Raw genomic sequence first — 27,827 nt, 5'->3', positions numbered from 1 at the left:
TCATTAACACCTCATTTTTATTACTTGCAAACAGGACCATGAAAAATGATTACTACTATCAGTAATGTTGTCATGCATCACAGAACTTATAAAGGGTTTAAGACCTCACAGGTATTTGAATATCCATTGCAGAATGCTCCTCTCCATGATTAGGGTAATATATTCCTTCTATTTCTTTCCTATGTGTCAGAAACTATACTTGGAAAATATTCATACCAATATTAGCAGAGTATCTATGGTGGTCCTGATGTTAAGCGTATATATAAGGAGATGGAGAGAAAAAAATCAGATTGAATTTGACTTCTGCATCCTATCTTTGACATACAATAACCTTTATTTTTTTCATCTCTCGTTTCTTTTTTTTAAATTCTTCATTTTTGTGCAGGTTAAAATGGGTAAGTGCCTTTAATACTACTTCCCAAAAGTACGCTAATTGACCATACTGAGGGGGATTATCTTCTTCATTTGAGCATCTTTTTCTAAGGACAATATTCAGTGTTCAGTGGACACTGAACCAGGTTAAGTAGATGATCAAGGGAAATTTTTATTTCTTATCATGAGACTATTAACTGTTCTGTGTTCCTTCTTGATGTTAAGTCCAAAGTGTACATAACTGTCTTTTGTAAAGTTTTCTCGGCAAGTATGGGAATTAAAATCTTGCCTTGATTTCTTCACCAACAAAGCCTCATTTCATACTGCTGCTAAAATATCCTGAGAATATTTTACTTCTTTCTAGAGCTTAAACATAGCTGAAGATGTAAAACCAGAAATAAAAGTAAACAGTAATATATGAACTGTGACATATACAGAACCTTTTATCAAGTCTACATAATTGATATTTTCAAATGGTAGTGCATTTATTTTGCTTTTCAAGCAGCTGTTGCAATTTAAATGATGAGTATTTGGAGACAGGCATTATAAAATGATAGATGCAAAGTCTGGGCAGGAACAATGAATTCCCAAGAAAACTTAACAACCTACTTAGCATTTAAAAACTGACATGACCACAGCAAGAATTAAACAACAAAGAAGTGACCTCACCATTCACAACTATAATTTAAGGACCCCCACCCCCCACCCCCATCAGTCTTGCATTGCTCTGAGACCCAGGAAAGAATTTAAAGGCAATTTAGTCTGCGGGAAGTTGGTCTGGGGTTTGCTCAACCAAAATGTACATTTTTAAGAAGCACAAAATTGCCATTTTAGGTGAGGCAGCTGTTTCCTCTTAATTATACCAAAATCAACATTCAAGCAGTCTGGCATAAGTAACTGCCCTTGAAATTATATTCTGTTGAGTTATTCTGAGATGTACACTGCAGTTATTTCATCCTGGTGGGCCATCAGCCTGCTAATCCCCTTAAAATAAGACAGGCAACATCAAAAGCCTAAAGAGACTGCTCTCTGGGAAAGCAATCATCTGGCAATACGTGTTCTGGAATGTTTTCAGGTTAAAGTTTTTCTTCTAGTTAACGGTCCTAGAACCTAAAGTCTCCATCAATTCTAACTTTTTTTTTTAAGAAAAGAAACTTTGGTTCTACCCTGAGGTTCTCTTGCTGTATAATGCTCATCATGCCCTGTGTCCGGTGTCGAACCCACACCAAGTCTTAAACTAACAGGACCAAATTTTGAGACAATTTTATCTATTGTTAAACTTCCTCAGACTCAAGGGAGTCAGATATTCACCAGTTACTGGCTAGGACAAACAAACAAGGTACTTGTTTCAATTAAAACTATGTCCCACCACAATGCATTTTCAGAGAGAGGACTTAAAGTACACAGAACGATGCTTGACATCATCTTTGCTAGCATGCTGTCTATTTTCTCTTCCTCGGTCTGCATGCAGGATGGGGGCAGGGTGGCTCTCTACTCTGGAGGGTTTTTAGGATCAGGGTTGGGTTTGAGGCAAAGGCAGCAAAGAGACTGAGTACAGGGGTTGGATCCTTTAAGGGACAGGGTAGAAAGATCCAGATCACTAGGCCAGAAAGGTCAGAACAAAGAGTAAGCGTGTGTTTTCTGGACAGTCCCTTGGTTTACTTGAGGAGGGTTGGATAGACTCTGGTTGGAGAATTCCAAAAGGACTGATAACTCTGCCTGACTCATTTCTGGTGGGCTATAGCTGCACATTTCTGAAGAACATACATTCATTAAAACAGTAATAGTAGAGGCAATTATTAGTATTAGAAATATATTTTCAATTTAATGTTTTAAGTACTTACTATTGTTACTATCAAAAAAGGTCTTAACGACCGGGATAACCATGATGGTATGGTCACTCACCTAAAGCCAGACATCCTGGAATGTGAGGTCAAGTGGGCCTTAGGAAGTATTACTACAAGCAAAGCTAGTAGAGATGACAGAATTCCAGTTAAGCTATTTCAAATCCTAAAAGATGATGCTGTTAGAGTGCTGTACTTAATACGTTAGCAAATTTGGAAAACTCAGCAGGGGCCACAGGACTGGAAATGGTCAGTTTTCATTCGAAACCCAAAGAAGGGCAGTGGCAAAGAATGTTCAAACTACCAGATAATTGCGCTTATTTTATATGCCAGCAAGATTACACTCAAAATCCTTCAAGTTAGGCTTCAGTATTATGTGTACTGAGAACTTCCAGATGTACAAGATGGGTTTAGAAAAGGCAGAGGAACCAAAGATCAAATTGTTAACATTCACTGGATCACAGAGAAAGCAAGGGAATTCCAGAAAAACATCTTCTGCCTCACTGACTACACTAAAGCCTTTGACTGTGTGGATCACAGCAAACTGTGGAAAATTCTTCAAGAGATGGGAATACCAGACCACCTTACCTGTCTCCTGAGAAACCTATATGCAGGTCAAGAAGCAACAGTTGGAACCCAACATAGAATAATGGACTGCTTCAAAATTGGGAAAAGAGTATGTCAAGGATGTATATTGTCATCCTGCTTGTTTAACTTATAGGCAAAGTACATCACGCGAAATGCCAGGCTGGATGAGTCACAAGCTGGAATCCAGCCTGCCAGGAGAAATATCAACAACCTCAGATATGTAGATGATACCATTCTAATGGCAGAAAGTGAAGAGGAACTAAAGAGTTTCTTGATAAAGGTGAAAGAGGAGAGTGAAAACACTGGCCTAAAACTCAACATTAAAAAAACTAAGATCATGACATCTGGTCCCATCACTTCATGGCGAACAGATGGGGAAAAACTGGAAATAGGGACAGATTATGTTTTGGGGGGCTCCAAAATCATTGCAGACAGTGACTGGACCCATTAAAAGATGCTTGATCCTTGGAAGGAAAGTTGTGACAAACTTAGACAGTGTATTAAAAAGCAGAGACATCACCTTGCCAACAGAAGTCAAAGCTGTGGTTTTTCCAGTAGTGATGTATGGTTGTGAGAGTTGGACCATAAAGAAGACTGAGCACTGAAGAACTGATGCTTTGGAACTGTGGTGCTGGAGAAGACTCTTGAGAGTCCCTTGGACTACAAGGAGATCAGACCAGTCAATCTTAAGGGAAATCAACCCTGAATATTCATTGGAAAGACTGATGCTAAAGCTCAGTATCAGCTGAAGCTCCAATACTTTGGCTACCTGATGCCAAGAGATGACTCATGGGAAAAGACCCTAATTCTGGGAAAGATTGAAGACAAAAGGAGAAGGGGTTGGCAGAGGATGAGATGGTTGGATAGCATCACGCACTCAATGAACATGAATTTGAGCAAACTCTGGGAGACTGCGGGAGGCAGAGGAGCCTGGTGTGCTGCAGTTCATGGAGTTGCAAAGAGTCGAACAGGACTTAGCGACTGAACAATAACAATAACACACAAGGATATGTTTTTAAGTCCAATTAGGAAAATAATGACAGACTCAGCTACTAATGATCAGTAGTGAATCTAGGAAATTCCTGGGTTGAGATATGACTCAGCATTTGATGGCTATGATTCCTTGCTTCCCTACACAACAGGAAACCAAGAAGAACCAACTCCTCTTGCTTAAGATTAGGTGGATTCTATGATTTCCAATGAGAGACCTCTAGTGCCCTAGATTGTACTGCTGTCCAACATATAGATGTGGTTCTTTCATTTTCTCCACGAACTGCCTTCATGTCATCTGTCTTTTATCTAACAACACAAACAATGGTAAGAATCGGTTCATTTTTTCAAGACAATAAGTCTTTCAAATTCCAAAATAAGCAATGATTGTGTGAAAACTCTCCATCAATAAAATTTATTTCTCACCCTTTGTTCTTTACACAGGCATTTTTCAAGTGAACATAGCTGGAAGGAAATATACCCTGGAAGAGAAAACATGAAGGTTATGGTGCTAGCTGTCTATTACGGCAGAGTAAATTTCATAAGTCATATATATAAAATATCACCACACAACCATAACAATACCAGGAAGATGGAATCTCTAACACATTATCTAGGTGAAATCTAATGTAGCTTAGAACCAGTCATTTTATTTCTACTACTTATCAGTTTACAAATTTAGAGATACTTTAAAATAAATATAACCAAAACATTAAATCCCACTCAAAAATATATTCTACAATTTTTTTGTATTTTCAAGAATATTCTATATAGAAAGCATGCTAAATAATTTTTTTTAATATTGCAGTTTTGAAAAAGGGGTTTTAGTTTGCTTCTCTTGGTTGTAGTTCTTTTTCTTTTCTTCAAACTACTCATGTGTCTATTTCAAAATACATACTAAAAAACAGCACTACTACGAATTTAGAAACAGTATGTATATTACATGTTTAGGAACAATCCTTAATGAAAACATAGCAGCAAATCATCACCAGGCTGCCATTCTGATGGAACAAAAATTAAACAAAAGAAGACATGCTAGCTTAAAGCTCTTTATTGTAGGGAAAGGCTAGGGCAAGGAAATTGTTCCTTTGTTCTAAATGAGAAATTGAAAAAAAAAATTAAAAAAGAGAGCAATTTTATTATCCATTAAATGACAATATTCTCTGAATGATTTTTTATGTACAACTAAATGGAAAATTCAATTAAATATTTAGGAAAAACAAATGTCATTTGAATACATTATCACCATTGTGGGTCCAAGCATAACATAAAATTTAACTAGCAAGCTCTGTATATACAACAGTAGTAAATAGGCATAGGTTTTAAAAAAAGAAAAAAAACACCCTTTCCTTTGGAATTTAAATTTACCTCAATATAGTAGGAATATCAAATAAGAGTAACTATTAGAATTAACAAGAAGTCAGAAATTGAGGTTCTTTAGAAGAGAAATAGAAGCAACAAATCTTAACACTTTTTAAAGCATGTTCTAAATGAAAAATATTGAAGTTACATATGCATGTGCCTGCAGATGACCAAAAATAACTTTATATGAGAGCTAAAGTATAGGCTCTCCTTTAGAACAACCTAAAATAAATGAAATACAGTAATTAACACAGTTGGATGATCCAGGAAAAAAGGTATACTTAAACAGAAATGTAGGCAAAATAGATTAGATTATTTATATTTTGGAAATGAGAAATGATACTTTCTTATCTACAATCCTAAGAAAACCAGGATTAAACCAAAAAATGAACATGACATGTAAGAAAATATTAGTGAATGTGGGTAGCATGGGTAAAGATGGGAAGATAGGAACAAAGTAGAAAAATATAGAAGTAAGAATTAGTGTTAACATCATAAACTACACAAAGGAAAGGTAAAAGAAAAATCATATTACTTCCTACTATAATTCCTTATGATTTATATAAATATATAAACAATAATAAGTCTTAGTTTTTGTCTGGAATGGTAAGAAAGATGGACTCTTTATAATTTGATTTTCCCACATTTCAGCTCCTCACACCTAAAAGGACTCATAACATACCTAAAATAAACCACTCTCCACACCAACTTTTACAACTGAGAAAACAAAGATTAAATACCTCTATTCATTATTTCTTTTGGAATATATATTTCCACTGCCTGAATTTTAATTTAGCTCTCTGCAAAGCTTACACTTCAAAAAGATTTTGTTTATATATCATGAGCTTATTAAGGTCTTCTCAGTATAAATTTCAACAGCGACACAGGATTATCATCTGAGTAGCGTGTCTTAAGTATAATCCAAGTTCAAAGGAATTTCAAAAATTATGAAAATCTGTATTGCCATTTAGTATTTCAACTAAGAGTCCCAACTGTAATTTCAATTGTATAATGAAATAAAGTAAATTAACTGTCTTTCTTTAAAATCCCATAATTATAGTAAAAGTGATTATTTTTACCTTGATATTCGGGTTTTTTAAGGCAAAGCCTCTGTACCAGCCTGTGGAGAAATAATCATGGTCATGTTTCAATAAATCATTACAATACTTAGAAGAAATGATTAGAAATCAATCTATCCTTTGCTGACAGAATTTTACCTTACGTGTGGGAGTTGGAATTAGGCTAGACTATAAAAGTCAAGTAACTACAAGTGTAAGTCTTCTATCAATAAAATCATTTAAAAATTGTATTGGAAAAAAAAAATTGTATTGGAAATGTACATAAAAAATACAAACATGCATAATGGAAGTAAAGGCTTGGGAATCAGAGTACTGGGCTTTAAATTCTAGTTTTACTATCAATAAGTATTAGCTGTTGAATCTTGGGCAAGTTAAGTGACCTCTCTGAGCTTAGTTTCACTCCATTTTATAAAATGTCACACTATATCTCAAAGAAATTCAAGAATCTACGCAAGACTTAATACAGTTCCAAACTGTCTTTGCCTGAATACAAAGCCCTGACTCTACCACCAAAGAGCAGTGCTTAGCCAGCAATTCTGTGCTGAACTCACACATTCTTTAGCCTACCATCCTGCATGAGGATCAGCATAAGAAGAAAGAAGCCAGGTCTCATCCACTTAGAGCATTAATGGCACTCTTTCATCCACACAATGTCCCATCAACTGAGCTCACCATAATTTTTATTCTGCAGAATGTCTATAACTTAACCTCCAAAGTGACTCAATCAGTTTTACAGCACTGTCCTTAAGGGGGAACATAACTTTTTATAGTTTAAAACAATTACAGGGCATATATATTATATATATGAATTTATATAGCTAATATACGTGTGCTGTGTGTGTGTTCAGTTGGTTAGTTGTGTCCAACTCTTTGTGACCCCATGGATTGTAGCCCTCCAGACTCCTCTGTCCATGGAATTTTCCAAGAAAGAATACTTGAGCGGGTTACCATTTCCTACTTCAGGAAGCTAATATACAGCCTCCTATAAATGTATTATTTTCAATTTATTGTTTCTTCAACTATAGAAACCATTTTGCTTATTGGAAGAAATTATTTTATCATAAAACCAATTTCTATTGAATTGAATCTTTTTGATTAATTGAACTTTTAGAAAAAAGTATTTGAGTTTTGTATTTAAATATTTTTGTTCCTCATGAGTTTTCTTAAAAAAATATTTTGTAAAACATCATTTTACAATCAGTCTGGAAAAGAATGAATTGAGAATTGCAATCTCTATAATGTCAGGATTTATTAGATTCCTTAAAGACATCCATCCAAGAAATATATCCATTCTTAAATAATTATTTTAACAGTAACCAAAACTTCTTAAGAAATGCAGAAATGTCACAGTGAGGTCTCTGTCCAACTACACCACACAGAAAGGTTTTTACATTACAAAACAGCTCCCATTAGCTGGGAAGTACATTTTCACCCATTCATAACAGATTTTATATTTATCTGTAAATGAAGTGGAAACAGACAAAATATATCTGGCAATAACAGAGAAAAACCTTATATTTTTAAATATATCAGTGACACTGTACAAAATAAATGTTCGTGTATCACCACCATTTAATGACAGGCTCTAAATAAAAGTAATAGTTCTATTTGGAAGAACACGATTTTACCAATAATGAACCTTAATATGATAGAGTCTTACCATATTATAAATTCCTAATAAGGACAATGTATTGAGAGGAAAACCATATATTTGGATATGCTGATGGAACTTTACAATATGGCCATTTTGTTAAGAAAAAAAAAGAGTAGTCATTTTATCTGGGATCTTTTTAAGGACAAGAGTTTAAGGATGTTTTGTTACAAGGAACAGAAGCATTTGAAAACATACTAACTTGATTTAATGAGGTGCCTCTTATATAAATTAATCATACAAGTTCACTTAACATTTCAAATGGAGTAAATAATTTCAGTCCAAATTTGGGGGAGGTGAGGAGGAAGAGGTTACAGGACTAGAGCAGAGTTGGCCAGGGCAGGAGTCCCACCCCAAGGAATCTGGTTACCCAACCTTGGTTAAAGCATTTCTGCTCTGGACCTCTGTTTCTTTCTGTCCTGGGGAGCCCACCAGACTCTTGACATTCCAAGAAAGGCCTTTGAGTTTGGCCCTGAGTCATGAACTCTCAGAAATTCAACAGTCTCAATAGTATCTAGCAAATATAAATAAATAATATTAGGAAAAAATATAATCAGCTTAAAAATACCAAACAATATTTTCTCATAAGCCAAACATTGAACATGCAAGAAAATAGTTTTGTAAAAAATGGTTCATTGTGACTAAAGGGAAAATCCCAGAGATTAATAGAAGTATGAAAAGAATTTGTACACTTTATGAGCTGCCCAATGCTGAGGAGATCGCTTACCCAACTGCAAACAATCAATACTAGTCTACTCACCATCGCACTTCTCCAGGATCTGAACTGTATCTCCAATTTCCAATGACAGACCATATGGCACAGTTCCTCGAAAACTGGCAATAACTGTAAGAAATGACACGGAATATATGGGGATAATCATGTCAGTTATGGCCAGTTATACTGCTTACTATTGCATGTTACTGACCAAGAAAAATGAACATGGGCAGGAAATACGTACCGATAGCTAGAACTGGCTGTCATATTTTAACATGACACGTTTCGGAAGAAAACCAAAGTTTACATATTTTGCTAACCTCTTGGTCAAACAAGTGTTATTAATACAAATTTCAAAGGTGTGATAGTCACTAAGATAGTAGACAAAATATCAACATCACCCGATAACATACGTAAGCAAAGATACTGCCTGAAGAGCTTCGCAAGGAGTGTCCCTCTCCCTCACTGCTAAAATCACTCCCCATTCAGAAGCCCATCCCATGGTAGTGACTCAATAAATACGTGTTCAATAATAAATGAGGACTATATGTCTTACTCATTAATAAGCTTGGTTGACCTTTCTGCTAAGCTGTCTTCAGGATATTTCCTTTCCATACACCGTAAGGTCCTCAAGAGAAGGGACTGTGTCCTCACTATTGTGTCCTCAGGGTCTAGCCCAGTACATGGTGTTAAAGCAGTCTTCTTCTCTGCATTAATCAATGGTAATGATTACTTCTCTCCCTTGGGTCTAAACACGTGGCCAAAATGACAATTCCCACATGCCTTAGCTCTCAGATAATTTGGAAGTGGGGGAAAAGGGGGCACACAGAGATTGGAGTCACTGTTTAGCCTCACCTAATGTTTACAGACTGTCTGGTTTTTGAAACACAGTGTGGGGCTGGGCAGGACTAGGATATAACACCAGAGATTAACCATCCCTAGGCTATTTGAGGGGTTAAGAGAGAATGAAGGACAGAGATTCTTCCCAGGAAATTAACACCTGAGTCACGAGAGACAAGACTAGAAAATAAAGAAAAGGACCTCAACATACGGAAAGAGAAGACACATTTCCTGTTAAATATTTCACATGCTAAAATCTTCTTGCAATTCACATCCAAAAAATGATAGTAAATGCTTCGACCGCCTGATTTTTAAGAGCCTCCAACTTTGGAAGTGAATTTTACAATTCTCTCTCTTTCAGATCTTAAGATTTAGAAACAAGACCAATCCCCCAAATAAATTATTGTTACTGCTGTGTATGTATTTTAAAAGCCTGAAGGAACACATGAATCTCTCAAAAATCAAAACATGCCAATAAGTAATGGGCTTTCAGAGAAGTCTAAAGCCATTTTATGATCTTAAAACAAAATTAGCAGTAGCAATCAAAGCACAGGACAGAAAACATAGCCCAAAGTACACGAGACAGATAAAAATAACTACACAGTAACCAAGTTAAAACATTTTAGATAAGCACTAATCCATGATGTCATTTTCCAACTATACCCATAAATACCCTATGACCTCATGTTGATGGCCTCAACAGTGTTTGCTTAAAAGATAATCAAAGGTCTGTATCTTGACAGATTACTTCAAATAACTTTCAGGGACCTCTTCTGAAAAGGAATCAACAACCAAATAGACAGCAGATTGAGTACCATTTAAGACTCCAAAGCAAACTTACCCTCAGAATTGCCTTTTTACATTCATGAAGTTACCTTAACCTCTCACAATCCTAGTGGTTCAACCCTGCACTACTGATGCTTCTCCTAGAGGTCTAAGGGTGTGGGTGCCCTAACTCGGCTCTGTGTATAGCTCTTACCACTCACGAATGCCCGTGTTAACTCCCAGGCAGCCAGAAATACCTCCCCTACTGCTGGTGGCTCTCTCCTACACCATCACCTTCTTGAACATGGCAGTACCATTCATTAGTTTCATTCTTCACCACCCCTTCACGCCTCAGCCCTTCACTTCACTGTGTTCTGAAATTGCTCTCTCCCCCACTGTCACTACATTCATATCACCTTTGAGGAGGCCATCCTCTCTTCTACTACTCCTCTCATACCTTCCAGCCTTCTGCTGTAGATCTACTTTCTTAGCCCTCTTTTTAAAAATGTATTTATTTTTAACTGGAGGATAATTGCTTTACAATATTGTGTTGGTTTCTGCCATACATCAACATGAATCAGCCATAGGTATATAAATGCACCCTCCCTCTTGAACCTTCCTCCTACCTTCCTCCCCATCCCTTCCCTCTATGCTGTCACAGAGCACCAGGTTTGAGCTCCCTGCATCATACAGTGAATTTTCACTGTCTATTTTACCTAAGATAATGCACATTTTCCATGTCACTCTCTCAATTCGTCCCACCCTGTCCTTCCCCTACAGCGTCCACAAGTCTGTTCTCTGTGTCTGCATCTCCACTGCAGGCATGCCGACAGGTTCATCAATACCACCTTTCTATACAGTGGAAACAGTGGCAGACTTTATTTTTTTGGGCTCCAAAATCACTGCAGATGGTGATTGCAGCCAGGAAATTAAAAGACGCTTACTCCTTGGAAGGAAAGTTATGACCAACCTAGACAGCATATTAGAAAGCAGAGACATTACTTTGTCAACAAAGGTCCATCTAGTCAAGGCTATGGTTTTTCCAGTAGTCATGTATGGATGTGAGAGTTGGACTATGAAGAAAGCTGAGCGCCGAAAAATTGGTGCTTTTGAACTGTGGTGTTGGAGAAGATTCTTGAGAGTCTCTTGGACTACAAGGAGATCCAACCAGTCCATCCTAAAGGAGATCAGTCCTGGGTGTTCATTGGAAGGACTGATGCTGAAGCTGTAACTCCAGTACTTTGGCCACCTCATGTGAAGAGTTGACTCATTGGAAAAGACCCTGATGCTGGGAGTGATTGGGGGCAGGAGGAGAAGGGGATGACAGAGGATGAGATGGTTGGATGGCATCACCGACTTGATGTACATGAGTTTGAGTAAACTCCAGGAGTTGGTGATGGACAGGGAGGCCTGGTGTGCTGGGATTCATGAGGTCGCAAAGAGTCAGACACAACTGAGTGACTGAACTGAACTGATACTTCATATATATGCATTAATATCCGAGTTAGCTTTCTTCTTAAATGTTGACATCAAACAGGCTGGGTGTAGGGATTTCCCTGGCTGTCCAGTGGTTAAGACTTCAAGCTTGAACTGCAGGGAAAATGAGTTGGAGAACTAAGACCCCACATGCTGAGTGGCCAAAAACAATAGACAAACGAAAAGCCTGGGTGTAGGAAAAGAACATCAAACTTGGTATCATGAGATGTGGGTTTGAGCCCAGGTCTTATTAGCTGTGTGATTCGGTCCAAGATACCAATCTCTCAGAGTCTCCATTACCTCATCAGGAAAATGGGGTCAATGATAAAGAAACTGCAAAAGGTAGTAAAGGATTAAATAAGGCTCCTCAAAGCAGACTTCCTTGATACACATCATCTCACCTTAATTCCATATGCTCATAGCACCATATACCACTTAACCAGCCTCCCTTATTTGTGCAAGTTTTGGAAGGATGTCTCCTGCAACAGACTGAAAATTCCATGGATATAAGGACTAGGTTGGTTTCAGCTCCCAGTTGTCTACATAATTCAGTACAGAGCCTAGCACAAAAATTGAGCCTGGTAAATAATCACTGAGGGAATGAATGAGGGCAGGGCCATTACTGTTAAGTGTTCTGGTCTTAGGCAGTCAAGTTCCTTTTTTATGGGCAATTCTATTTTAAGAGGGCACACAAAATTCTAAGAACCAAACTATATTACCTGTGAAAACTCATTCTTTCACAGGAAATGTTTAAAATTGGGATGACAGGTTGTCTGGGTCATAACTGTGCATCATCTTATTTCTTGCCCAAGGAACCTATGTGGGTGAATTCTGACTTCACTCTTCACCTATATACTATCTGATAACTATTAAAGGTGAGCTATTATGTTCTTCAGTCTCATTGAGCTTCAGATGCCTCTTCTATGAAACAAAGGAGTTGAACAAGGTGAAATGAAAGGTCCCTGCCAGCCTGCAATTCCGAGAGTCTGGAAGAAGTCTTTCAGCTCAGCACTGAGAGGGTATAATATATAACTGAAGCACTCTGTCCCCACACCAGCCTTGCTTCAGTTTTAGTCACTGCCTGAGTTCTGAACGAATGGACATTGGTCCCCACCGTCTGATAAAGCAGAAGGGAAGGTCTGCTCTCAGCATCTCCTACCAAGTCCGTTACCACTGTGCTCCCGTTCCTTTCCAGGCTCCCATCCCACCTGCCTCTCCACACAATGCCTTCCACGCTACACCATATCCAAATTCTCATCAAGCTCTTTCATGCAGAACTCATTGCCTTCATACGTATTATCCCCCTTGGGGGCAGTTGCCTTCCCCACCCCTTCTAGACAGCGAACTACAAAGTAGCCTGAGTTGAAGCTCTAGCTCCAAGGTAAACCCTTTCAATTTCCTGATGCTACCCTTTCTCTTTCCCCATCCTTGGACCCAAATGAAATCAACTATTCTCTTATCTGTGCTCCAAGGGTACTATGACCATATCTTAAATAGAGTAAGGTATCCCATACACTTAACTTATCTTTGTTTCTCTACTTGAAAACTTTAATTGTTTCGAATTCATCTTCCATACACCAGCACTGGATTATGTTAGTGCAGAAACAGTAACACACGGAATGAATGAATGAAGCCACTGAAAAATGGTACTCAAGTTTTAACAGAGTCAGAGAGTGTCAAGGGCACCTCTCATAACTTAAAATGTCTAAAATATATTAAACCACAGATCATACTGGAGAGTAACACTTTTTTAAGATATAGTTCAAGGCAGGACTTTGATCTTCACCTTCTAAAATGGCTAGCCATTTTCAGTCTTTGAATTACACAAGTAATTCTACCTTGCAATGTACTAAGCTCATGAATGGATAGATAAATGCTATTCTGTTTATGCTTCAGGTTATGCAATTGAAAGGGGAAGGCAGTTCTAGGCCAAAGAGCAAAAGATCTGAAAACATGATCGGCTTGTGTTTACTAATGGTAGCATATAGTGTATCATAAAGGAAGGAAAACTGGTCTCACAAAGCAAAGATTCAAAGAAAACTCAGGCATTCATGAAATCTCAATCTGCATTTCTATCAAATGCACTTGGAACATATGGTATGCTTAGATTCCACTCTGGATACAACTTTTCAAGTAAGTCCCCAAATCCTCCAAGCATTTTTGCATGAAACAAGTCTATAGCTGAAAAGTAATCTTGCCACCAGTTGTTATAGAGTAGCTCTGTCTTCAAATGAAAGTCTTCTCATCCTATCTTTCCAGGGGCATCCCAATAATACTTGGGTTTACTGAACATGACCACATACTGTCTTGATTCCCTTGTTTATTTTCTGATAAATTGAAAAGGAGCTACAGAAAAGATCATAGAGAATGAATGCTTCATAGAGCTGGAAATAAAAAGGTTCAATGCTATTGTTTGAGTCCTAAGGATCCTGAGAGTACAGTTTTAAACAGACATAAAAACTACTGTATGGTATTGTTTTCATCTCTGTCCATTTGCTACTATATAGAAATTTATTTGGATTAACAAACATGTATATAAACATAGCTTATGTTCAAGTCTTTTAAAATTATATGTGGAGAATTCGGGTAGAGAGGGAGGTGGGAGGGGCGATCAGGATGGGGAACACATGTAAATCCATGGCTGATTCATGTCAATGTATGACAGAACCCACTACAATATTGTAAAGTGGTTAGCCTCCAACTAATAAAAATAAATGAAAAAAAATTTTATACAAACACGTTTTTGGTCGCAAAAAAATAAATAAATAAAATAAAATAAAATAAAATAATTTGTGGAGAATTCCTTGGCAGTCCAATAGCACTCCATGCTTCTAATGCATGGGGCACAGGTTCGATCCATGGTCAGGAAACTAAGATCCTGCATGCCACGTAGTAGGGCCAACACTTCCCCCCCCCCCAAAAGAAAAACTAGCTAAAATTATGTGTATAAGGTGAAAGTGTTAATTAAATGTATAGCTTAAGCATCTTGAAAATCAGAAACAGTTGCCTCTTACCACATATTATTCCTTTACATAATATCAGTTTAGTATCTAGTGACTTTATTAAAAATTAAGTGGTTTTAAAAAGCATCCTATCTATAACTCACCAGTATTTTCTATGAAGGCAGTGAAAAAAAAGCAAAATCATGCTGTGAAGCAGGAACTTATTTCTCAGTTTCAGTGACATTGCTTGTTTTTGCAAAGAACAAATTCATACTGTAAAACTTTTAAACTTAGTATGGAGCAATTCAATCACAGTTGTGATTTTAAAAGCAAAAACAGAAACAAATTAGAAAAACTACTAGAAGACAATCATGTAGCTCTACATCACAGATGATACCATATTCATCATCATGATCAAAATAATATTGATGATGATGCTACACACCACAATTCAAGTCAAGCCTGGCAAACGCTGCCTTTGCCCTTTATGGGTTGACAATCTAAGACGAATGGAACATAATGTGGGGGGAAAAAAATAATGAAATGTTTTGTTCCTTGTGACACAAAGGAAGGAAACTCATCCCTCAAAGTCAAAGTTTTGGCTTCATCTTTCTGATAAAAGGATTTCCAACTCAGAAACAGGTTGTGGTCTGAAAGGTCAGTTGAAAGTTATTTACAACACAGAACACGATGGATGCTGCTGTTCTCAAGTTCTGAGACTATCCCATGGAATCCCATTTAACACAAAATAAATGAAACTCCTGTTTTTCACAATAGAAATGAGCTATGACTGCACCAGAAATTAAATAAACATTTTTATGCAAGTAGTTGTAAAATTCTGAATGCTGGTACTTGAAGCATGTCAGCAACAGTGAGAAGGCAGTGACAAAAGCAGGGCTTTGTAAAGAACTCAGGGATTTAAAACCGATTCTTTCCATCTTCACATGTATTTCATACTATATTTCACTTTGGTTTGTCATGAATATATATCTACATTCAGGTTTATCAGCTTTATGAGTATCATTGTGCGTATTGGGGGCACGCACAAATGGAAAAAAGCAGGGAGGAAAAGGTAGAAATTCTGAAGTGTCATAAGATTTTTTTCTGGATAAGAGCTGGAGGACACAGTGAAAAGGGAAAGGGTATTATGCAGAACTAAATTCTTTTTCAGGGATTTTACTTCATAAAATAGGAAACAGCGGAAGAAGAGGACAAGGGGTCATCTCCTCTGCACATGCACAAAATTCTCCTGTAGGGAAAGATAAAATATGATGGGGAAATCCAAGTTAATAGTCTTATCAAAGACACCACCTTATTTTTTAAAGAGCTGTCTGGATAGGCCTTGAGGGAAGATGAAATAGAAGTCATCTGGAGATTTCGATTGGTATGATCACAAGTGTAGGATGGAACTGTCTTTGTCTCACAGCCCCTTAACATCTTCCCCCTCCATGAGATGAAGTTAAGAGCAAAGGGGTCATTTCTACCTTCAAGGGACTCCCAGCTGGCCATCAGTATGACAACAGGGCCATAGGAGCAGGCGGTCTAGAAAGACTGGAAAAAAAATTTCAAAGGAAATGTGGGAGGGGGCAATGGGATGCCTGCTCCTGAACATGGCTTTGATGCTGAAGGTGAACTCCACAGGAAAATCAAAGGAAGGCTCACTCTGCTCCATCTTCTCGTCCTCATAATTGCCATGCATTTGAGATCAGTTCCGTTCTGTCTATGCAGGCATGCCTCTGGGGCAGACATATGCACACTGACCAACAGGACTTCATTCTGATGCCACGGGTACCACGGTCAGGCCTTCAGACAGCTCACAGGACTCTCTCGGGCCTAAGTGACTTTGAAAAATCAGAAGCGCATGGAATAAAATGTATTCATTTCTAACATTTGACAAGTGCTACTTGAAAATATATTGCTGTCCTTGACTGTTAAGAGGACATTTCTACCAACTGCAGAACCCCATTCTGCTTGAACCTCTGCCCTTTGGACTCCAGGTAAACACAAAGTAAGGTCGTGGGTACAGCCACACCAAGATCTTGGAAGATCAGCTGAAGGGAGCTGCTTTGCCCAAGGCCATGTCCTCTTCCCAGGGGGCCTGCACCCAGTGACAGCGAGGGCCAGGCCCTCCTGCTACAACTCTGAAGGGCCACTCCAGCTGAAGCTGATAAGGGCTGTCACTGGGCCAGCATCACAGGTCATGTGTTCCCTCTGCCCATTCCTACTTCTCCCCTGTTCCTTCCACCGGTGTGACACCCAAGAACACTCTCTGATACACACCCTGCAAGCTAATCTCTACATCTCAACATCTGCTTTCTGGGGAGGCCAACCTGCTCCAAGCTTACAGTGTCCCATGTTCAGAACCAACTTCTTGCCAGATCCATTTTCAAGGGAGAAGGAAAGTAGCCTTGTTGTAATACTATCTGGTGGTTTTGCTAAGTTCTTTGTGCATTATTTCTGATCTTCTATGACGGGGCTGTTTCTATTCCCATTTTAGAGATAGAGAAGAGGACAGAGGCCAACAACAGAACGAATGAACTTCAGGAGGCTACTGTTCCACACTAAGATTCATTTGAAGACACTGTCACTGTGGCAGTAAAGGAACCCGATTTATTCCCCAAAGAGTCATAAACATACTCTTTCCCTTGGTTTTAATGTTACAAATGCAAAGGCACTTTCCTAAGTGGCTACAAGAACAACTGAAGGTCAAACAGTAAAATTCTGAACTGATGACTGCATCCACCCATCAGTACTTCTAAAAACAACTTTCAGATGATAGAAAAGGTTATGGTTTTGGTCAGATGCCAGTCAAAAGGAGCATCTTGGAAAACACAGAGTTTAAGCAATTATCTCAGAAGTATCTCAGCACCAAGGAAAAGGAGACAATATTGGAAGCTCACAGTACTGCTTTTTTTGGCAGGGGCGCACAACATGGGGAATCTTAGCAGCCGACCAGGGATTGAATCTGTGCCCCTTGCACTGGAAGTGCAGAGTCTTGACCCCTGGATCACCAGAGAGGTCCCCTAAGGGGACAATACTGAATAGCGAGATGAAGGACCTGGGTTTAGCTCCACTACTTATGAACCATCTGTCTTGAGTCCTACCATTTGCAGGCAGAATGACATCACCTGCCCAGACTAGCTCCCAGAAATGTCATGAGGATCAAACAAATGTATGAGAACTGGATTTGTAACCCTATAAATGTAAGTAAATACAGGGTATTCTTTTTTTCATAGTCACTGTTAACTGGAAGCTTGGAGACTAGGTCTGAATCTATAACAGGCAAAAATAACATTTCCATTCATAATCATTAAGTCAAAAACCCTTGCTCCATTTTGTGATTATGGATTCTCAGAAACCACTATTAACAAGTTAAACTTAGAAAGATTCAGGTTCAACTGCTCCAGAGCGGAAAGAAGGCTGGTACTATTGCATTTTCTGATAAAAGAGGAAAGTATCTTTGGCAAATGAGATAGATTTTAAAAAAGGAAAGTAACAGAGTTAAGAAAGATTTTCCTAAAATGCTGAAGCAGAGATAGGAAGGGAAGAAGATTCAACTTTTAATACACTCTCTGCCAAACAGTGCATTATTTGTCCTAGGAATACTAGACAGCATCAGGAGGAAAAATTACAATGCAGACTTCATGTCACAGAAAATAATAACTACTTTCCCCATACTCCAAGGGAAAAATTTTCACTGGGAAGTAAAATACTATTTCCTAAGCAGACATATTAAATCTACCACCAAATATTTGGTTTAAAAAATGTATATATAAAATTTATAGACATGTATATAAATCATTATATAAAATATATTTCCTTTCCCAATGTGAGATGGTTAATGTTAAAATTACATCCTTCAAGAGAATTTTTGAAATATAGGATTAAGCTTCAACACTTTTTTTTTTTTTTAACACTTTTTTTTTAAACTTAATTTTTTGCTATAAGGGAAGGGAAAAAAAAACAAAACCTTGTTACATCTTTCTGTGCTCTGTTCTGATTTCTCTCTCCAAGTACTAAATACTCAAAGTCACAAAATGGCACAGAAGAACTCAAGTGGTCCATCTGGGCCTAGTCATCCAGCCGTCTCACCCTCTCCCCCTGCACCAGAGGGACTCACAGGTCACCCCCAAACGTGTGTGCTTAGTCGCTGAGTTCGTGGCCGACTCTTTGTGACCCCATGGGCTGTAGCCCACTATGCTCCTCTGTTCATGGGGATTCTCCAGGCAAGAATACTGGAGTGAGTTGCCATGCCCTCCTCCAGGCGATCTTCCCAACCCAGGGATTGAACCCAGGTCTCCCGCATTGCAGGCGAATTCTTTACCAGCTGAGCTACCTCCAAATGGGGAGAGGTCAATCTGTTCTCACAGCCTCTCCTAATGTTCTCTCCAAAAGTTGTCTCATTTGGTTATTTGTCTGGCTCACACAATAAAGCACTCTAATTTTTTCTTCCACAGGGTTTTCTTTTTTCAACTTGAATTTGACTTCTATTCCCAATACTCACCTTTCAAGAGGTCCACTGGGATATTACCTGCAAACCATGTAACTCCCACCAGAAGAGAACCAATCCCATGTTCTTATACTTTATTACTCCCTCTTCTCCTTTGATGAATAAGCCAATTTCCAATTTTGAACAAACACTAGTTCTGACTGGCTTTGACCACTGAAAACCAGTTGAAAGCAACTTCTCTAGAAAATGGGAAGCCAGTGAACAGGTCAATGGAGAAAAGGAAGAAAGTTCACAGTTCTCTAAGAATCTGGTGCCTGCGTACTTTTCGAATCTCAGCCTTTACAAACCATAGTCAACAGTCATACTGAACCTCTTCACTGGGTCTTAGCAAGTGCTGTAAATGCTTTTCTCTATAGTCAGGATCCCCTTTTGCCTGTTTCCAACAGATATTCTTCAAATCACCTCCAGCCTCCTTGACTCCATGGTACCCCTCCTATTTACATCTCTCTAACACTTAACTATATCCAGCATCTCTAGGTTTGAGATCCCCTTAAGTTCCCGACCCCACCAAGTGGCTGTTCAATAAATACTGATCAAAGTAACACGTGTACAGTTTACTCCTTCATTCACCTTCTATGCCCCAGCTCTGTGGCCGGTACTGGAAAGACAATGGCGAAGGAAACCCTCTACATCTGCTTCACCTAGCTCACGGGCTTCCCTTGTGGCTCAGCTGGTAAAGAATCTGCCTGCAATGCGGGTAGAACTGGGTTCGATCCCTGGGTTGGGAAGATCCCCTGGAGAAGGGAAAGGCTACCCACTCTAGTATTCTGGCCTGGAGAATTCCATGGACTGTATACCCCATGGACTCACAGAGTCAGACACGATCGAGCAACTTTCACTTCACTTCACTTTCCTAGTTCATAAGTTACGAGAAAGAATATTTCCCATATCTTTTCGTTCCTAAAAAATTCAACACTGAATTTTATATTTCCAGTGATTTTTTAATTGTAAAATTGTTTTTATACAAAACCAACACATTTATAATTTATCATTCTTGTGTGGGAGAAAAAATTAAGTCTCTTGTCCATTTTCTTAACTTTCAATTTTTAAATTGCAGATTTATATATTAAAAAACCTATGAAAATAGTATAAAAATTGATTTAGCCTTCAGTTAGTTTCAGGAAGTGTTAAGATATTAAATAAAGCACACTTGCCAAAACCAGGGCTTCCCTCATAGCTCAGTTGGTAAAGAATCTGCCTACAATGCTGGAGACCCCAGTTCAATTCCTGGGTTGGGAAGATCCCCTGGAGAAAGGAAAGGCTACCCACTCCAGTATTCTGGCCTGGAGAATTCCATGGACTGTATAGTCCATGGTGTCACAAAGAGTCAGACACGACTGAGTCACTTTCACTTTCTTTCATTGCCAAAACCAAGAAATTAAGGTTGATATAATATTCTTAACTATCCTAAAGATCATATGCAGATTTTACCAACTGTCCAACCAATGTCCTTTGGTTAAGGATTCAATCTTGGATTCCACATTACATTCAGTTGCTTTATTTCTTTAGTCTCCTCTCATTTGACAGGTTCTCAGTCTTTGTCTTTCATAACCTTGATGCTTTCAAGAATAATGCCCAATTATTTTGCAGAAAGTCTCTGACTTTAGTTTTGTCTGATGTTTCCTCCTGATTAAGTGCAGGATATGCAATTTTGGCAAGAATACCACAGAAGTGATGATGTGTACCTGCTCAGTGTACCTTATCAGAAGATATACAATGGCAATGTGTCTCATTGCTGGTGATGTTAACCTCGATCACTTGGTTAAGGTGGTTTCTCCACTGTAAAGTTACTACTTTTTTCTTTGCAGTTAACTATAGTATCTTGTGGGGACATACTTTGAGACTGCAAATATACCATTTTTTTCACCATATTTTATAGCATCCATTGATAGTTCTTGCCTGGAATCCTAGCAAATTTAACTCTGGTGTTTTTTCATAGGGTTATCCAGACACAGCTGGTTTATTTCAATTGCAGTTAAAACCTATAATGGGTCCTTGTTGAAGCTGGCACAATATCCTGACTTCAGCCATGATGTCTTGATTTCGTAAGTAGAGAGCATAGAATTAACACCACTACTACCATAGGTATTCTTGACATGACCTACTCATCATATCAAATAAAATCTCAACCATAACATTTCATTCATTTCAGAAAATGAACAGAATTAACATTTTTTGCTTAATTTTCAGTATACTTCTTGGTCTCCTTAAGTACTTCTTTCTTAACCAAAGAACAGATATGTGCATTTGGTAAAAGACAGCTTTTGAACTATTTCAGCCAATATTTTCAAGAAAGATTGAATGGGCTTGCATTAACTATAATCATTCACAGGTTTGAATTAAGCCTTTCAGTCTTTACTTATGAGTCACTGACAGGGAATTGCGGGAAAAATTTCAATTTCTTTTATTTCAGTGAGAGAATCTAGTCTTCTGCGATGGCTAATTTTATGTGTCAACTTGGCTGGGACATAGGGTGCCCAGATAAAGCATTATTTCTGAGTGTGCCTGTGAGGGTGTTTCTGGAAGAGATTAGTATTTAAATAGGTGGACTGAGTAAAGTAGACTGCCTTCGGCAAGATGGATAAACACCAACCAACCTGCTGGAGGGCCAGAATACAGCAAAAAGGTAGGAGGAGGAGTTTGATCTCTCCGCCTGTTTGAGCTGGGACCTCAAACTTCTCTCACCTTGCCTAGGACTTAAGTCATTGGCCCTCCAGTTCTCACAAAGACATCACTGGCTTCCCTTGGTCTCTGCTGCTATAATCATGAGATAATTCTTTATAGGAAGTCATATACATACATAAATATATCCATATACACATGCACATGTATATGTATGTATCTGTATATATGTATGTATCTTATAGGGGTTTCCCTGGTGGCCAAGGGTAAAGAATCTGCCTGCAACGCAGGAGACACAGGTTTGATCCCTGGATTGGGAAGATCCCCTGGAGAAGGGAATGTCTAACCACTCCAGAATTCTTGCTTGGAAAATTCCATGGACAGAGGAGCCTGGAAGGCTACAGTTCATGGGTTTGCAACAGGGTCAGACACAACTGAGCGACTCAACAATATCATGTATGTATTTTCTGGAGAACCCTGACCTAATACACCCTCCTAATGACTGTGTACAATAATACTGATTTTAAACTAAAGTCTTAGGTTTTACTGATGTTCCCAACAGCTTCTAAAGTTATTAATTCTGGCACACTATATTAGAACTGATTATAAAAATCTTACTTAAACTAAGATATTGACTACAAACTAGAACATCTAACTTATAAGTGATTTGTGTTTTGGAAATTTTATGAAGTTGGTTATTTAAAATGAATGGATTCTCAAGCTACCATGTAATAGTCTTATTTGATTGATGAAGCAACTGAAACAATCATTCCACATGCAATGAAACTTCAGGGATGGGAGGGATTTATAATCCGGGAGATACACTATGCGTAGAGGTGGAGCAGTACTGGTTAATGTGGAGAGAGAGTGGGTATACTCTTAATTCCTCACCAGTACCTTAATTCTCATCCTGGACTCCTATAAGACCCCATGCACAGGGAGCACCACCATACTTCAACTCTGTGGTGACCTGGTGAATCATCTACATCCCTCAGCACCCTCAATACAAACTATGATTATGAATCCATCTTGGCCTTCCTTCATTATTTCCTTTTCTCCAGGGAAACACAGCTGTATTCGAATATCTCGCTCAACCTCACTCCCACCCCTATCCACAGGGCAGACCCAGTAGCCATCTGACCAGTGAGACAGGAAGGAGTGAACATCCAAGTCCTCTGGGATCTGGCAGGAGCCCAGCCCAATCATTCTTTAGACTTACAGTATTAGAACTGAAAGGACTTTACAGGAGTAATGACATCATTATATATGTGGTATTTGTAAACCTGGGACTCATGTGGCTTATATTATCCAGGAAATTCACTGAACCCTGCTCTTTCTAATTTATAAATTCTCAATGACTATTTTTCAAATTAAAAGATATTGAGAAAGGAAGCACTGCCACTTTATCATTGAGATTTTAATGACAAGTTAAGGCAAAACTCATGAAACTGTAATAGCCAAATCAGGGAACCAGGATAAAAACAACATTACCGACTCAGTACTTATCAATTATAAATGAACTTTTAAATCCTTCCTTGGGGTTTTTAGAGGGTGTCAAGTTCTCTGGGGATCATGCCCTCTGTTCTTTGACTCTTCCAATTTTATGAACTAATGAAGCAGTTGCTTCCCACGTCTTTCTTCTCACTGTAAATTTCAGCTAACTATTGGTCCCAGGTGTTGTCTACAGTAATTGAAATCTGCACTCTTTGTTAGCAAATCAATACGCTGTTGAAAAGAAACTTTTAAAAACTATCCCCTTAAACAGACTGCTTTTTTTAAAAATAGATATTAAAAAAATCACTGTGCTTGGTTAAAATCTTTGTAATTATTTGTCCTTTCTCCCCTCTGCAATGAAATTTGCCAAGAAAATTTGATACGTTTTCCAAAATATCTTCAAAAACAGACAACAGGTCTGGTGTTAGGGCCAAACCCAGTCATTTGTTTCACAATATGTTAATTAGGAACAATCCATCTATTGCAATTCTTTGGTTTGAAGGATAATTCTGCATTTGTTTTTATTTTTCTGAGCACCACTGGAGGTGACTCAGTCTGCTCGTGAACTAAATCTGACAACGTGAAAGCCCTTGGGGTTATGTACAAAGTGAATGACTTTAATATTCCAGCCAACACAGACTGAAATAACAAATGCCCAAAGATGATAAGATTGAAAAGGGAAAACATTTCTAAAACATAGAAATTTCTATTTTTTCGAAGATAACTCTAATTCCCAAAAATAACCTCAATATAAAAAAATTTAATAAAAAATGTGATGGATTCTTCCACAGGTGTGTGGGAATTAGAGGATAATTCCATTTAACAAAGAAAAATGAGGAGGTCAAATTCCTAAGCTTCACTAGAGGAGTACATCTACATGAAATGTACATATAAGAAAGTATGGATATTTCCTTTTTTATTCATGACTATAATTAAAAGCATCTTATTTTAGAACCTCTGGGAATAGCTATGTTAGTTATGTTTTATAAAGCATTGACAATTTACTGAAAGTTTTACTATTGCTAATAAATGTAGGTGAGTGTAATGAATTCTTAAAGTTAAAAAGCTATATATTGTATTTTCATTTATATAAATGAATAATTTAGCTATTGAAACTCCAATACTTTGGCCACCTCATGCAAACAGTTGACTCATTGAAAAGACCCTGATGCTGGGAGGGATTGGGAGCAGGAGGAGAAGGGGACGACAGAGGATGAGATGGCTGGGTGGCATCACCGATTCGATGGACATGAGTTTGGGTACCTCCGGGAGTTGGTGATGGGCAGGGAGGCCTGGCGTGCTGAGATTCATGGGGTTGCAAACAGTTGGACACGACTGAGCGACTGAACTGAACTGAATATAAATAAATTGATCTAAAGCTGATCAGGATCCCCCCATAGGCTATCAAGACCCCCATAATAATATGCTTAAAAATCCTGAATCTATCAACTTCTTATAAAATTCAAATACAAAAGTATAAATGAATAAATAAATGTTTCTGCCATCTCTCTTAACTCTAGCTCTGACAGCTCAGTGAAATATTAGCAAAAGATACTTTTTCAAAGATTTTTCAATCATTGAGTTTTAAGGTCTTTGTGTTCCAAATATTTGTGCATTAAACATTTTCAGTGAATCCAGCGTAGTATGTCTACCCAAAAGAAAACCCAGTTTAAGAAAATTCTGCATTTTTCTGTGAGTTCTTCCGAAAAAGATTCACGACAAGGTCAACTTTTTTTGTTTGTTTGTATATATAGGAGAAATTTGTAGTTCTAAGTTGTTTCATGCCATGAAATTTCAATTTACAATTAGGACTACACAGTTAAAAACAATAAACCTTATAGGGAAAAACTTCCCTACACTGTATTTGAAGCTGTGTGACAAATGTCTTAGGTTTTCTCAATTATTTCATCTCTGCCACCTGCCCCAATTCTGACAGACACAGTAAGCAAATAGAACATATTAACCAAAATCTCATCAAAATAGGTAAGGTGGATCTCTTCTTACCTCCATCAAGCTAATATTTTCATTCTTTGCCATAAGATTGAAACTTATTTAGTTCCTGACACATGCAGAAAAAATAAATCATCCTGTCAGTTTCCCAAAGACTAGTGGGGTCCTGCTAGAAGTAACATATGTCAAGCTACTTAATGTGCATGCATCTCAAAGCCCCAGGGTGAAAAAGCTCAGCTTCACACAATTCCCCAGATATGGCAGGTCCTCCTGTTTGTTAAAAAACAGAAAACCATCTCTGATGCCCTTCATTTAGTCTGCAGCTTGCACCTACTGGCCTTATGAAAAACAAACGTCTTATTTCCATTTGTTTTTTGGAAAATGAATAGATATCAATCATTTCTGGAAAACTAGTCTCTGGCTTAAATGATCAAATCTGCAGTATCCCAAATCCGAGAGCCTTATAAGATCACATGGCATAGAAATGAGTTTTGTTTTCTATGCCAAAGAGCCACTGGTAGCCCATAAGTAAAAATTTAAAAAATTTAATGAATGGGCAAAAGCTGGGCATGAGGGTTGCTGCTGCTGCTGCTAAGTTGCTTCAGTCGTGTCCAACTCTGTGCGACCCCATAGACAGAAGCCCACCAGGCTCCTCCGTTCCTGGGATTCTCTAGGCAAGAATACTGGAGTGGGTTGCCATTTCCTTCTCCAATGCATGAAAGTGAAAAGTGAAAGGGAAGTCGCTCAGTCATGTCCGACTCTTAGCGACCCCATGGACTGCAGCCTACCAGGCTCCTCCATCCATGGGATTTTCCAGGCAAGAGTACTGGAGTGGGGTGCCATTGCCTTCTCTGGGGCAGGAGGGGTAGGGAGCCAGAAACAATGAGAGGGTGTGGTAGCTTCTAATCACAATGGCCTGGCTCAAGATGAACATTCTCTCTGGAGATCAGTTCCTAAAGACTTCCAGGATCTACACAATAATGTAGTTTAAAATTCTTAGGGAATTCACTGGTTGCCCAGTGGTTAGGACTCCTCCATGCTCTCACTGACAAGGGTCCAGGTTCAATCCCTGGCTGGGAAGTTAAAATTCCACAAGTCATGCTGGGCAGCTGAAAGGGAAAACTATGAAAAGAGTTTACATAGTGAAACTAAAAAAAAAAACAAAAAAAAAACAAAAAATCCCGAGAGCTGCAACTAACACCCAATGCAGCCAAATAAATAAATAAATATTTTAAAATAATAAAATTGAAAGTAAAAAAAATAAAAACTTGCCATCGACTCATATAATGAAAAAGAGAACTTTCCTCACTGTGTTTCTGCTCTCTCTACTCTCCACTCCCACTACTCAAACAGAATACCGTCACAGATAAGTTTCAACATCCAGGAATCTGGGAGGGTGGTTCTCGGATTTACCAGCCCACACTGGATTCTCTAGCCGAACAATATGTTTCCATATCATCATTTGTGTTCTTCCTTCCCAGTAGTTTCCTGTGCTCCTTAGCCCTCCTCCCCCCGAGGCAGCTGAATGGTTTCTTGGGGACAACAAAAGAAAGGAGACACGCTCAGTCTTCTACTTCCCAAACAGACATGGCTCATTTCCCAGTCAATAGTTGTGAAAGTCAAGGCTTCCGTTTGCCAAGGCTTTTATGAACAAGGGCCTGGCTTTATTGGTAGAAGTGTACTCTAAATTCCTAAGGCTGTCCTTTAAATATCTATATTAGAATCTAGAGATCTCAGAGTTCTGCTATAAACCACAGAGCATGAAAGATGCAGGATGGTTTCCCAACATGAAAGGGGAAAATCTCTACCAGTCTAGGAAGGGAGAGAAGGGGAAGAGGGAAGAAAGAGGTATTTGGGGTGTTGTACTTATATGCAGAGTGTGGATCGCAACAAACTGTGGAAAATTCTGAAAGAGATGGGCATACCAGACCACCTGATCTACCTCTTGAGAAACCTGTATGCAGGCCAGGAAGCAACAGTTAGAACTGGACATGGAACAACAGACTGGTTCCAAACAGGAAAAGGAGTACTTCAAGGCTGTGAATTGTCACCCTGCTTATTTAACTTATATGCAGAGTACATCATGAGAAACGCTGGGCTGGAAGAAGCACAAGCTGGAATCAAGATTGCCAGGAGAAATATCAATAACCTCAGATATGCAGATGATACCACCCTTATGGGAGAAAGTGAAGGGGAACTAAAAAGCCTCTTGATGAAAGTGAAAGAGGAGAGTGAAAAAGTTGGCTTAAAGCTCAACATTCAGAAAACTAAGATCATGGCTTCCGGTCCCATCACTTTATGGGAAATAGATCAGGAAACAGTGTCAGACTTTATTTTGGGGGGCTCCAAAATCACTGCAGATGGTGACTGTAGCTATGAGATTAAAAGATGCTTATTCCTTGGAAGGAAAGTTATGACCAACCTAGACAGGATATTAAAAAGCAGAGACATTACTTTGCCAACAAAGGTCCGTCTAGTCAAGGCTATGGCTTTTCCAGTGGTCACGTATGGATGTGACAGTTAGACTGTGAAGAAAGCTGAGTGCTGAAGAATTGATGCTTTTGAACTGTGGTGTTGGAGAAGACTCTTGAGAGTCCCTTGGACTGCAAGGAGATCCAACCAGTCCA

The 27,827-nt window shown here is 38.5% G+C and overlaps 1 protein-coding gene across 3 annotated transcripts in view; it reads right to left on the bottom strand.

The window, feature by feature from the left end:
* Positions 1-27,827, bottom strand: part of DOCK4 (dedicator of cytokinesis 4) — a 471,517-nt gene that overhangs the window by 260,270 nt on the left and 183,420 nt on the right. For all 3 annotated transcript variants that reach the window (XM_043463173.1, XM_043463171.1, XM_043463172.1), the window contains exons 2-4: positions 8,647-8,730; positions 6,236-6,276; positions 4,221-4,276 (exon numbers count right to left, since the gene is read on the bottom strand). In XM_043463173.1, the coding sequence (XP_043319108.1) occupies positions 4,221-4,276; positions 6,236-6,276; positions 8,647-8,730 (181 nt within the window). The remainder of the gene's footprint in view (positions 1-4,220; positions 4,277-6,235; positions 6,277-8,646; positions 8,731-27,827) is intronic.

The sequence above is a fragment of the Cervus canadensis genome, chromosome 3 (assembly GCF_019320065.1).
Source record: "Cervus canadensis isolate Bull #8, Minnesota chromosome 3, ASM1932006v1, whole genome shotgun sequence".
NCBI lineage: Eukaryota > Metazoa > Chordata > Mammalia > Artiodactyla > Cervidae > Cervus > Cervus canadensis.
This window is presented reverse-complemented; position numbering and strand designations above follow the sequence as displayed.